The sequence below is a fragment of the Anguilla rostrata genome, chromosome 1 (genome assembly GCF_018555375.3).
Source record: "Anguilla rostrata isolate EN2019 chromosome 1, ASM1855537v3, whole genome shotgun sequence".
Taxonomy (NCBI): Eukaryota; Metazoa; Chordata; class Actinopteri; order Anguilliformes; family Anguillidae; genus Anguilla; species Anguilla rostrata.
Window position 1 is genome coordinate 77,254,841 of NC_057933.1, and position 12,060 is coordinate 77,266,900.

Consider the following 12,060-nt stretch of genomic DNA (forward strand, 5'->3'; position numbering starts at 1 on the left):
TTCTTTGATATCCACTGCAGCTCACCTTGATACAACGGACCTCAACGGGGACCAATTTTTGTGGTGCTCAAAGTGCCAAAAAACTTACATTTGAAAAACTCAACAGCCTCCTTCCAAGTATAGTGACATGGTTACCTCCACAGACCTTGTCGCGCTGCACAGTCTCAACCAAAAAACTACTTTCTACCGAAGTATGCCCACCGTGTATATCCGGGCAAAGTCTCAACCACGAGCATGCCAGCAATCCTGGGGCATGGTGCCAGCACTGTAAAAACTATCTTTTTAAAACAATGTTTTAAAACAACGTTGACTTTGTGAACTACAGAATCCAGATTGTGGAACCCGAGAGTGTGGTTTTTTCAAGGTCTCTGTTCTGGTTTCAGCAGAACTATACAGGTATACAAAACAGATGCAGTCGTTGGATAAGATCAAGGTTTTGAATGTACGTCCGTATTATGATATTGTGAACATTAAAGACATTTATTAATAAAAAAAGGAAGGAAAAAAGAATTAAAAAAAAACATCGCAGAAGACCTGTCCTGTTGCGAACCTGAATAATAACGAAGCACAATAGCCTATTGTATTATAGGCTGCAAGGCCACGGGTGCTGACAGATAAGAGTGCCGTCTTCAGCTGTATGGCGATGCCCAGGCTGCTAGCTCCAGCTACATAACAGTTTGAGCCAATCCAGGTTGTAGTACAAGCAGTAGCCTATAGTGTAGTCTTTGGACGCCAGTGTTCATCGGAGATAAATCTAATGTTCCGTGCGATCGGTCGTTTTCTTCTAGAAAGCCAACTGACATCTGTTAGTTTTCAACGGGTCAAGCTTTTATTGGAGAGAGTGCGCAACAGGAATACTCCTCCGCGGGGTGTTCAGTGGTTATTGCCCGGGCCGTCTTCAATAGTCTTAAAAAATGTTCAAAGCAACACGTTTCTTCACTTCACGAGTTCAGATCAGTGTAATACGAGAGGCTCACACTAAACATATAGTGACATTGAATTGTGCTTGTGAACAAACAAACAAAAAAAAAACAAACAAGAAAAACCGCGTGTTTTCATTCTTATTACAAGCAAGTTATCAATTTAATATCAAAGACAATTTGTCGATGCTGGTCAGTGACTTTTGTTGACGTGTGGATTATTTCAGATAATCGTGGAGTAAAATCGCGCTGTATACACAAGACAATTATTTTATATGCCTCTCAACAAAATCACGCACGCAGAACTGTCGAACGCCGCCGTACTCGGCGTGTTATTAGTTCCTTACAACAGCACACCGGTGGACTCCCTCCAGCGGATACTCGGATATTACAACTTTAGTAGACACACGTCATGTACATTATCCCGTTGATTTACATAAATAACACCGCCCATGTGGGGCGAAACGTGATAATCCTCCGACTCGGGTGACTTTTTAAAAGGAGGGGAAAAAAAGAAGAGAAACCTAAAAAGTTTGAGAGAGTGAGCGTGGCAGAGTGTACAGTTCCTCGAGCTGCGGTCAACGAAAGCCGGCGCTGGGTGGACTCTTCTTACCCTGTTTTTGGATTATAAAGTATGGATGCTTTGAAGTCGGCAGGAAGGGCCATTATTCGGAGTCCGAGTCTCGCTAAACAGTCATGGGGTTCTGGAAAACACAAAAGTAAGTTGGTTTTTTAAGTAATTTTATTTTGCTAGACGACGTTACTCGTGTTGCTTGTCCACAAACAACCGTATGATAGTCAGCTTGCTATAATGTGCGCTTGTTTAAGATTAGCGTGCTTGATCGTTCCTCTTACAACGTGTCTCACTGCACTTCTACAAAGTTGGATTGTCAGGTAAGCACACGTTAGCTAGTTAGCTATGAAAAATTTTAACACTCACAGTTTTCAGCGAGAAATATGTTTTGTGTAGTTACACTGCTAACGTTAACGCTAGCTAACGTGCATGTAGCTGGATACGCGTCAGCTGTGACTGGCTGTCTTGCAAGCTATCTTGTGTTCGCCTCCTAATTTGATCAAATGCAATATTGTGAAAGCGATGTTCTCCGGTGAGCCATCTGGCCAGCTAGGTAGTTAACTAGCCTACCTGTTCACGTGAAGTGAATGCATTGCAGTTCGAGCTGAAATACTATGTACTGAGTCGTTGCTTATGTCGGGAAAAGTCAACTAGCTAGCTGCGTTACTGTAGGTAGCCAGGCACATTTGGATTAATGTCTTTGTTGGCCCCTGCCCTCGCACATTCTGTATTTGTGGACCGAATGCAATTGACTGTCTCCAACAACGATGCGTCCGTTGCATGTTTACCAATACAAAGCACTGCACGCGAACAAAAAATAAATAAATGGAACGGCGCGTAACGAGCTGGGTTTATGCAGGTTTCCAAGCTATATGATTGGACATATAATTGATGTATTTCAGAAATCCTTGACCGTCATACAGATTGATGGTTCGCTACCGTGTCTCTAACTGCAATAAATTGTGCAGGAATTGCCGTGGGTCGCTGGAGGTTTCAGAAAGGTGAATCCATCTTGCTGATACTTCACATATCTCAATCGCAGTGTAACACACGGCTGGTTATTATTCGTAGGCTACTAGCGGTAGGTTCCACGATGCACAGGTTTTGAACAGTGTTTGATCAGTGGTCGTGATCTACTCCCGACTTCCCGACCGGCCCGTTGCATTCCTAACTTTTGATAGACTGTTCTGAATGTCCAACAGTCAAAAGATGTATTAAGGACGGAATAAAATGGTGGAAATGTAAGCACTGCACGCGCGGTTGATGGAGAATGATACGAAATCCTGCTTTCATTCTCCGGTTCGCGGGATCCGAGAAATTCCCAAGATAGATGGTCTTTCCATTTATAATATGTGGGTGGAATCGGAAGCGTGACTGGTTGCGTTACACCCAGAATCTCGCCACGTCACCCAACTGTGATTGATAAGAGTTTACCACTTAATAAGTTGAAGATGGAGTAAGGCTAATAGCACTAAAATTGTCAAACTGACTGGATTCACTCTCGATCGTTTGAATGGTTCGCAGAAGCACAGGGGCACTGGGGGAAACGGTCCTGGGGGTGAAATGGGATTGGCACAGGGGGAAAGGCGGTATACTTCGCAGGGAACGGTTGGTGTTTGCTGTCTGTGCGTGGACTGCAGGAGTCTTGGCAACGCGTTGTTTGTCCCACAAGCCACATGTTTGTTTAGAAAAAGCTAATGTGAGAGTCCGCTGTATACAACTACCGTATCTCTCTAATGCAGTTGTTCTACCAAAGGCATTCTTTTTTATTCGTTGCGTCAGTTTTCACCCATCGCGCGTTTTCTTAGAAACTGTAAGCACGTTGCCACTCTGACACTGACAGCGACCAATGACATTCACAGTGAACACGACCGCTCTAATAGTTATCATTAATTTGGTATTGTGGAGTGATAAAAGCGTCATTGTTATAGGCTAGATACGCATTTGGTCGTTTTGTTTTTATGGTGGCAATACGGTACTGTGTTAGGAACCACATTGCCGTTTTGAAACTCCGTTCAGAAACGCCACCTGTTATTTGATCTTGGGAAGGTTGTCATTGGGTTGGGCATTCTTCTTCGTAGTGTCACCGGGCAAGGCACTGCTTCGGTGTCTGGTTGATTGTAATTTCGAATGTTTAAGACACGACTCATGCACACTTTTGCACCTTTTCATTGATAACTGAAAACAATTAATTGTTAACCCCCCCACCCCAGCTCCCCCCCTCCAAAAAAAAAAAAAGAACAACGATTTCTCTAAACGGTCCGGGTGCCGCACGTGCCACCCAGCACCAGCCTTCACTCCGCGGACTCGATCGCCGTATTTGTGTTTCCCAGTGGGGGCGATAATGCCCATTGTCTCTAAGCTGCTCTCCAGTTCCAAATCTCTCTTGGCCAAAAGCACCCCGTGGCTAATTAGCATTCTGGGCGCTTATTCCCATAGCCATGGTGACCGGCAGTGTGGAGGTTAGGTCTTCATTGTTTTTCCTCAGTCGCCCTTAACCTCGCCTAGTGCCAGTCTTGTGTCATTCTTGGCTATAAACTCGTGAGTGTGTGTGAGTGTGTTAGGTTGTGGAGGGGGGATTTGCTCTTTTTTTCAGCCTGTGTGACGACAGTCTCTGAACTAGCCCGTGTTCTCGGCGTTTCGTGGTTCCAAGATGTTGTCTGGTGCTCGTGCATTTCACAGGACTCAATGCATTAAGCAAATTGTATATATATATATTTCTTTCCACATGTAGCTTATTTGAAATTGTTTTACTCTGTCAGCCTGGACGATCCCCGAGGATGAATTTTACCAATATGTAAATGGTTTAAATTAAAGTGTGTGGTCCAGGTGTGATGGTGGTACAATAGAAATGACTTGCCCCTTTGCTTTGACCAGGTAATCTCACAATGTCAGCGGTAACTTTTTCAATATCGTTCTTAATCTATGCCCATGCTGTGCGACAATAATTGGATAATTACTTCGCCCGATCATGAATCAATAAGACAGTGTTTTTGGGCCACCTGTGTTTCCCCACTCCCTGCACATTTAGTTTAATCGCGGCATTTATACACAGGATGCCATGAAAGTCCGGTCAGAACGGTGATTGACTGGTGTGCGGGGGCCCTTTCCATTATTTCTGCACGAGCGCTTCCGGCGGGAGCGAGCCGGGATCCGCATAGAAACGGGCTTATTTAAAACTCGTAACGGAAAGGAAGTGCTCCTCGAACCAGGATCGTTTCGGGTGAAGGAGAAACAGGGCTACTTAGCAGTTTGTAAGTACTGCTAAGTAGCCCTGTTGCCGCCCCGCCCCCCGCCCGCACACACAAGCCTTTATGTAGATGGACCTCCTAGAGCTACGGTCAGGTTGTATGTAGGCTATATTAAGCCCATATTAAAAAAATGTACCTAAATTAGCTTGGACTGTGATGACTGTGTGCCACAAATGTGATTGACTTAATAAATAACCGGCACTATTAATTAAAAAATAAAATTACACACATCCACATTCACATCAACAACAATTGAATTTGGTCATCTTGACGTGTGTGTGTCGCAGCTTTTGTGTCCTGTATTCAGGTCAGAAGGTGCCGGCAGCCTTAGCCCCGATGTGTAGGTTAGGGCCGCTCTCATTGGCGGATCCACACTCAGCGCTTGGCCCCAGCAGTACCCAGAGGCCCTGTCTGTGGCTTTGGGCTTAGCCAGTGAGTGGCCCTTGCCTAAGCTGGGAGCTGCGGAAACACACTCCGACTAGTTCGTAGTACGGACCTAGATGTCGTAAAACGACGCGTTTTGTGGAGAAAGCGAAACTCCGCCTTGACTGACGTCAGTGTGGAGACCGCCTGTGGTTGGTCTGAATTAGTCACATGGGTGGCTGCGTTGGCTGCGTCCAATTGAGCAGATGAACATGCCGTCGTCTTTCTTTAAAAAAAAAAAAAAAAGTTTAAATTTTTTTGCAGCGCTAAATAACCTAAAAAGCGACTTCGAAATCGTCCGCGTCCATCTGTCCGCCGCTATTGCTGTTGCTTCGGCGTGCCAAACGTTGTCACTTCTGGGTTTCCTGTGGTTATCACAACTGCGGAATCTGAATCTGCCAACCCCCCCCCCCCCCCGCCGCCACCTTCCCCTGCGTGGGTGTGTGAACTGTCACTAATAAACGCGCCGTTCACAGCCGCGACGAGCACACGCACGCTAGCATGCGGCGGCGCCGCCGCGGCGTCTCCGTCGGGCTGAGGTTTCGATTTCACCTGAGCTCACCCTCAGCACGGGGTGATCTCTCCCACCTTTAGGCCCCATTAATCGCTCAGGGGCAGCGGTCCTGTCCCGGGCCCCGCTGTGACTGCAGCGTCCGGTCTCTCTCTCTCAGTGAGCGCCTCTCGTCGCTGCCGCTGTGAATCCTGATGCTCCTGCTGTACCCCCTCTCCCCCACCCCTTCTGCGACCCAAAACCCCCCCCCCCACCCACGCCAACGGTTTTATAATGTTCACAGGCATAATTTTTTCCCCCCTCCATTTAAAATTTTTTTACATTTAGAATTTTATGGCTGGCTTTTTATGTAAATGTTATTTTATTATACCTCTTGGGTGCTTTTTACAAGGAGGCCATTTATGTCCAGCTTTTCAACTTTTAATATTTTGTGCTTACTGTCTCCCCCCCCTCCCCCCCCCCCCCCCCCATAATGATTCTGCATTTTGCTGCCCCTGAGGGTGGGGGCGGAGGCCTTTCCCTCTATGCAGAGCGGGCGCCTGATCTGTGTCCCGTGGAGTTTTTTCGCGTCCGACGCCCCCCCCCCCCCCGTTCTTCATCGAACCCGCGAACGGAAGAAGCCCCGGCGCGTGTGGCCGCGTGTCGATCCCGCCGTGGGTCTCGGTCAAAGTGCGCCCGTCGCCAATCGACCGGCTCTGAACTTTCCTCTCCCCTCTCGCCGCCGCGGCGCGTTAGCGGTCATGGCGACCAGCGGTCGAAGGCGGAGCTTCGGCTGGGTCCTCTGCGGCCGTCAATCAAGACGCACGCGGGTGGGGGGAAAAACCCGCTGACCTCATAATTTGTTTTTCTTACGGCCGCGGATGGACTTTAGAAGCGGACTGTCCCGCCGCGTTGCGGCCGCCTGATGTCCGCATTTGCATTTTCGATTTTGCTGCTGTTGTAATTCGGGTTGTGACGTTGCACTGGGGGCAGAAATGACCTCGGCTGTCTGGCTGGATCGCTTCCTGGCCTGGACTTGTGCAATAGAGTCCTATGCGCTACCTAGATTAGTTGACGCCTTGTTATTCACAGTAATGCAGTTAATCTGGTTGTTTAATTTCATAGGAACAGCGCTCAATAACTCAATAAAATCGTTTTATATGTCAAAAATGTGCGTTGTACCTTTATTACAGAGATTTGGGGTTACCGCTCTTGCACATGATCACCCATCCCACCACCCTCCACCCCCTGCCAAAAAATAAATAAAAAGACTGCATTGCTCTCAAACCCATCCAAATTGTGATGAAGATCGCCTCTTGTCCTGCAGACTTTTATTTTATAGTGTTGTAAAGTCTCAAGATATTTACTACTCTCGCCAGATCTGATTCTACTGTATTCTGGGTATTGGAGTTCAGGTGGCCTGTTTGTCACTGTGAGGTGGTGGCGGTCTGATGACATAGTTGGTTGCAAAGGCGCGTAAAGATTATGTCATCAGGCCGCGCCTCTGCCTTAAGGCTTTCACAGAGGAAGCGCATTCACGTGCAGGCTGAACTGTGCTAAGGCAATGTCCTGCGAAACAATGGCTTTTTCCAGGGAACCGATGCCTTTTTCCAGGGAAACAATGTTTTTTTTTTTTTTTTTCCCCCTAAGGAGCTGTTTGATGGAAAAAGAAAAGCTGTTTTACACCTGTGCATGACCGGAATATCAGAGAGCGGGAGGAAAAACGTGTTCTCTCTTGCGGGCCTTGGCGATTCATTTGCTGAGCCCCCCTGTGAGTTGTGTTAGTTGTGAGTCTGAGCTCATGTCAGGTTTTGCAGCAGTTTTTTTTGTCTTTTTTTGGTAAGCTCAAAAAGGAGAGGCAGAGCGGGTGGGATTTGCTTAAGGGAGGGCAGGCAAGCAGGGCATTGTGGGTCACGATCGAGGCACGTGACCATTGTTAACGGGCTTTAAAAACACTCTCCGACCTCTCTCTCTCTCTCTCTCTCTCTCTCTCTCTCTCTCTCTCTCTCTCTCTCTTTCCCTCTCTCTTTCCCTCCCTCTCTCTTTCCCCCTCTCTTTCCCTCTCTCTTTCCCTCCCTCTCTCTTTCCCCCCTCCCTCTCTCTCTTTCCCTCCCTCTCTCTCTCTCTCTCTCCCTCCCTCCCTCCCTCCCTCTCTCTCTCTCTAAACTTTAGCTTGTTTGCTGCCTCTGGAGGAGGGCCCGCGGGGCCCCCGTTGTAATGGGAGTTTATTTACGAGCCTTGCTGGACAGGTTGTGCCGGGCGTGGGCCCCTCCGGGTTTATTTATCGGCTGGCTGTCCGTCGCTCGGGAACGGCCGTGAATCAGGGGGAAAAGATAAAGAGGGGCCTCTCGGAGCCAAACGCGCCCTCGCATTAGAGGGGGACTCTGGAATTCTCTCAAACTATTCAAGAAAAAAAAAACCTCGTTTTTTAAAATTGATCCCCCCTCCCCACCCCTTCCCAAACTGCTCTTTCCATTAGCGCTAAGTCATACTAGTGGTTTGCCTCCCTGCAGGAATTTGGGGTCAGTGGGTGGCGAGATGGCAGCAAATCAGTTGTGTTCCGTGAGGACTGGGAAAAGCCAGTATCTCCCCGAAAGAGGGGGAAAATACTTTGCAGGGGAGTCTGTCAGGCTGTCGGCCTGTCCTTCAGTCCCGTGTAGAACACCCCAATAGTAAATGGTAAATGGACTGCATTTATATAGCGCTTTTATCCAAAGCGCTTTACAATTGATGCCTCTCATTCGCCAGAGCAGTTAGGGGTTAGGTGTCTTGCTCAAGGACACTTCGACACGCCCAGGGCGGGGTTTGAACCGGCAACCCTCCGACTGCCAGACAATCGGTCTTACCTCCTGAGCTATGTCGCCCTCTAACACCCCAATAGTATTTGTTGGCCTGTGTCAGATATGTCACTGAGTCACAGACTTGCATGCGTGACCTCCAAGATAACAAGCACGTAGCCGTCCAGACCCATGGCGCAACTCTCTTCCTCAGACACATTTTAGCTGGCACCACCTGCGCAAAACGTCCCTCAACGGTTGTCCGTGAGTGAGCGAGCGACTGCAATTTTGTCATGCATTGCCCACGGTGGCAGTTCCTGCGAGCTGGGGGGAAAAACACATTTACCCAGCAGCCACTGCTGCTGGAGCACTGCGGAAACTTGTGCAGGTGGAGCAGGCAGACAGAAGTAATCCCATTGACCAGCACTTAAACAATCAGTGACAGCTGCTGGCTAATGAGCTAACTCACCTCCTGTGATTTTATTTATTTATTTTTTTTGGGGTTAAAGTCAGCTGACCTAGTGGCTCTTGTGGACCGGGGTTGCTATTAGCAACTGTGAGCCTCTGTGCTGGTCTGTGGCCCATAGGCTGAATGTTAGACTTTGGGGCCCCTGTAGCTGGGATTGTTATATACTCCAGTAGTGTAGTTAAGTGGTGCTAGAGGGGCTCTCCATTTTTTCTTTTTCAGACTTCCAATGTGTCCCTTAATCGGACAACTTTCTCCTGTACAAGTTGCTGAAACCTGGCACATGCCTCTGTCCTGGAATACTTGCAAGTTGCTTACCTAGCGCATGCCTTCATGCCTTTAAATTCCTGAGTGGGCATTGACTGGAGCAATCCCTTCTGAACCCTCTCCTGCCCCGAAGGTGTGCTGGCAACGTCTCTCCGTGGAGTAGAACCCGTGACCTCCTGGTCCCATGCTCTGCTCCCACCACGCTGACTGTGCCACAGTGCAGATCCTCCCCTTTATCTTGCTCTGGGTAAAGTGTGTGTGTGGGGGGTGTGGGGGGTGGAAGAATGCTGCGTGAGCAATCGATCGCTCTCTGTGGCGCAGTTTGGGCCAGCCAGCTACCCACAGGATGTGACCTACAGTACCGCGTCTCTACAGTCTGTCCACAGGAAGTGATGCACGTTCTTCTGTGCACAGTGCGATGCGAGTACGAGCAGGACATTTCCAAATATAGTGTTGAGCGAGCTTCAGCTAGAGCGCAACATCTCGTTTTTGACCAAAACAAGTGATTTCTTTTTTTTTTTTTGTATCTCACAATGCTACTAACGGCCGTGTAAATATTACGATCAATAAACAACACCTGTCTGATACCGAAAGATGATTGGCTCAGAGAAACAAGAGTAAATATTTTTTGTTGTGGTTCATGCTGGGTCATTGCCCGTTTTTTTAATCTTAAAAAAATAAAATAAAATCTGCGTGTTTTAGAGTGCAGTGTATTTTTTTTTGCCTGCATTTTAAGTAAGGTGTTTGGGGTTACGGTTGGATTGCTCAGAAACATCACATGACGCCCATATCAAGAAACAACCCTTATTGCTGTCTGGACCAATGGGGTTAGTCGGAAACAAAAAGTTAAACCCGCGTCAAGTAGTGGCCATTATAGCGTCTTGTAATTACTTCTGTGCGTTTTAGCTCTTGTTTTCGGTGTGAAAAATGCAGAATCGTGCATTGGCGTGACCACTGAGGACGTGATCCCGGGTTCTGCGTGTAAGATCCGAGTCTCGCTGCTGAGCGATTCCAATCTAGAGTGCTTTACTTTTTTTTTTTTTTTTTTGTAAAGAGGAGATTGGATGCTGATTGATTGAGTTTCGCCCGTCTCAAACCCGGGACTTAAGACGGCTATGATAAGGCTCTTATCTGTAGTAATTCCCCCCCCCCCCCTCCCCTCTCAAATCTCCCCAACTCATTATGTCATGGGATTGTTTGGGACGTCCGTTTTGATGGAATCCAGATGACCCGTCATTGCCGTTACGCCACGATCGTTTGAATTCAAACGCCAACTTTGAAAAGGGTGCGCTAACGCTTTTAAATAATCTCCTCCAGGCTGTTGGTGCGGACGGATTTTTTTTCTTTCCTGTGTCACTCGGAATGGAAAGATACAGCAGCGCGCCCGGTTCGATGCCGAGATTAACTGGGGGGAAAATTTCAAAGTTCATCACGGCTATTTGTGAGCGGAGACGCAAATGGTCTCTTTCGATGTAATCAAGGGCTTCTGACCCTAATATGCTGCTCGTGTTTAATAAGGTCAGTGCTGGCAACTTTCTGTTCTGTTATCGATTCGATGAATAAAATGTGCCTCGGTTTTGGCTTTTTTTTTTAAAGCCGTTGCATTACAGGCATTTAGCAGACGCTCTTATCCAGAGCGACTTGCGCAACTTTTTATCATTTTTAACATCAGATTTTGATTTTTGAAATCACACTGCTGTAGTCGGTGTGATACTGGGCTGAGGTTGAGGATAATGGTGGCGGATCTCACAGCTTTCCGATTAAAAGTGATGGCAGGAGGTTTAGGATTCGCGTGCCGTTGGGAAAAGAATACTGAGGCGGAAGTGTCCACCTGTTTGCGTGGCGGACCGGGCCCAACAGGATGTGCGGTGCGTAACTGACTGGATCGGAATGGGATCGGCCCAAACCCGTGGTTTGGACCGCAGCGAGTTGGTGGTAATTTTTAACGGGAACAGGGGAGCTCCCCCCTGCCTCCGGGGATTGGTAATGCTCAGAGAGGGTTGTGTGGTAAGAGGGGGATTAGTTTAAAATTATTTAGCTGTGGCTAAATTGCTTAGTGCTGTCCTTCTGGGGGGGACAAGAAAAAAAAAAAATTAAAAAAAGAAATAAAAAAGAATAATAAAAATGATTTTGGTTGCTAAAATTCAGCTTGTAGGGCCCCTGAGGGCATATGCTCAGTGGTAGTTGTGCTGTGTGGGGGCGGGGCAGAGTCGGGGGTGGGGGGGGGGGGGGTGTGCTTTGGGACAAGTTCCCAGCCAGAGACCGCATATCCCTTCCTGGTTTGCTTTTTGGTCGCTGAATTCTTGGGAGTTGGACCCAGTGACCCGTGCCCTGTCCTGCATTGTCCGGGCCCCACAATGCCTCGCATTCAAAGCTGCACACCCCCCCCCTCACACCCCCCCGCTTCTATTCCTGCCCCACGCGCTACTTGGCACCACCACTCCCTGCCACCCGGTACCTCTGGGTGCTGCCAGGCATGCGTCCAGCCTTCTGATGGCTGAAACTAATCCCCCCCCCCCCCCCCCCCTTTCGTCCCTGGGATGCAGCACAGAGAGTAGGGACGCGAGGGTTCGATAGCGAGGGGGAGGTTTGCAGGCCTCTGTTGCTTAACTGTTAGCGTACCGTTTGTAGTCTTTGAACAGGAAGAAGGCTTCCTGGTTTTTATTAGGGGTCCAAGCAGCGAAGCTGGTGGAACCCTATTGTATCTGTTAGGATTATTATTCTTCTCCTTTTTCTCCGCTAAAAGTGTCTGATGCTCAGCAACCATAAGTCCTGGACCAACCAAATTTGGCAGGTGGGTTCCTATGGGCCCCCACTACTCAGGCACTGCATATCACCTATGTCGGCCCGATGGTGGTGCTATAACAAAGAGTCATACTTTTAAAGGCCATA

The 12,060-nt window shown here is 48.2% G+C and overlaps 1 protein-coding gene across 1 annotated transcript in view; it reads left to right on the plus strand.

The window, feature by feature from the left end:
• Positions 1-1,340: 1,340 nt before the first annotated feature.
• Positions 1,341-12,060, plus strand: part of ldlrap1b (low density lipoprotein receptor adaptor protein 1b) — a 59,611-nt gene continuing 48,891 nt past the window's right edge. The window contains exon 1 of the mRNA XM_064302445.1: positions 1,341-1,639. Within this exon, the coding sequence (XP_064158515.1) occupies positions 1,555-1,639 (85 nt within the window). The 5' untranslated portion in view covers positions 1,341-1,554. The remainder of the gene's footprint in view (positions 1,640-12,060) is intronic.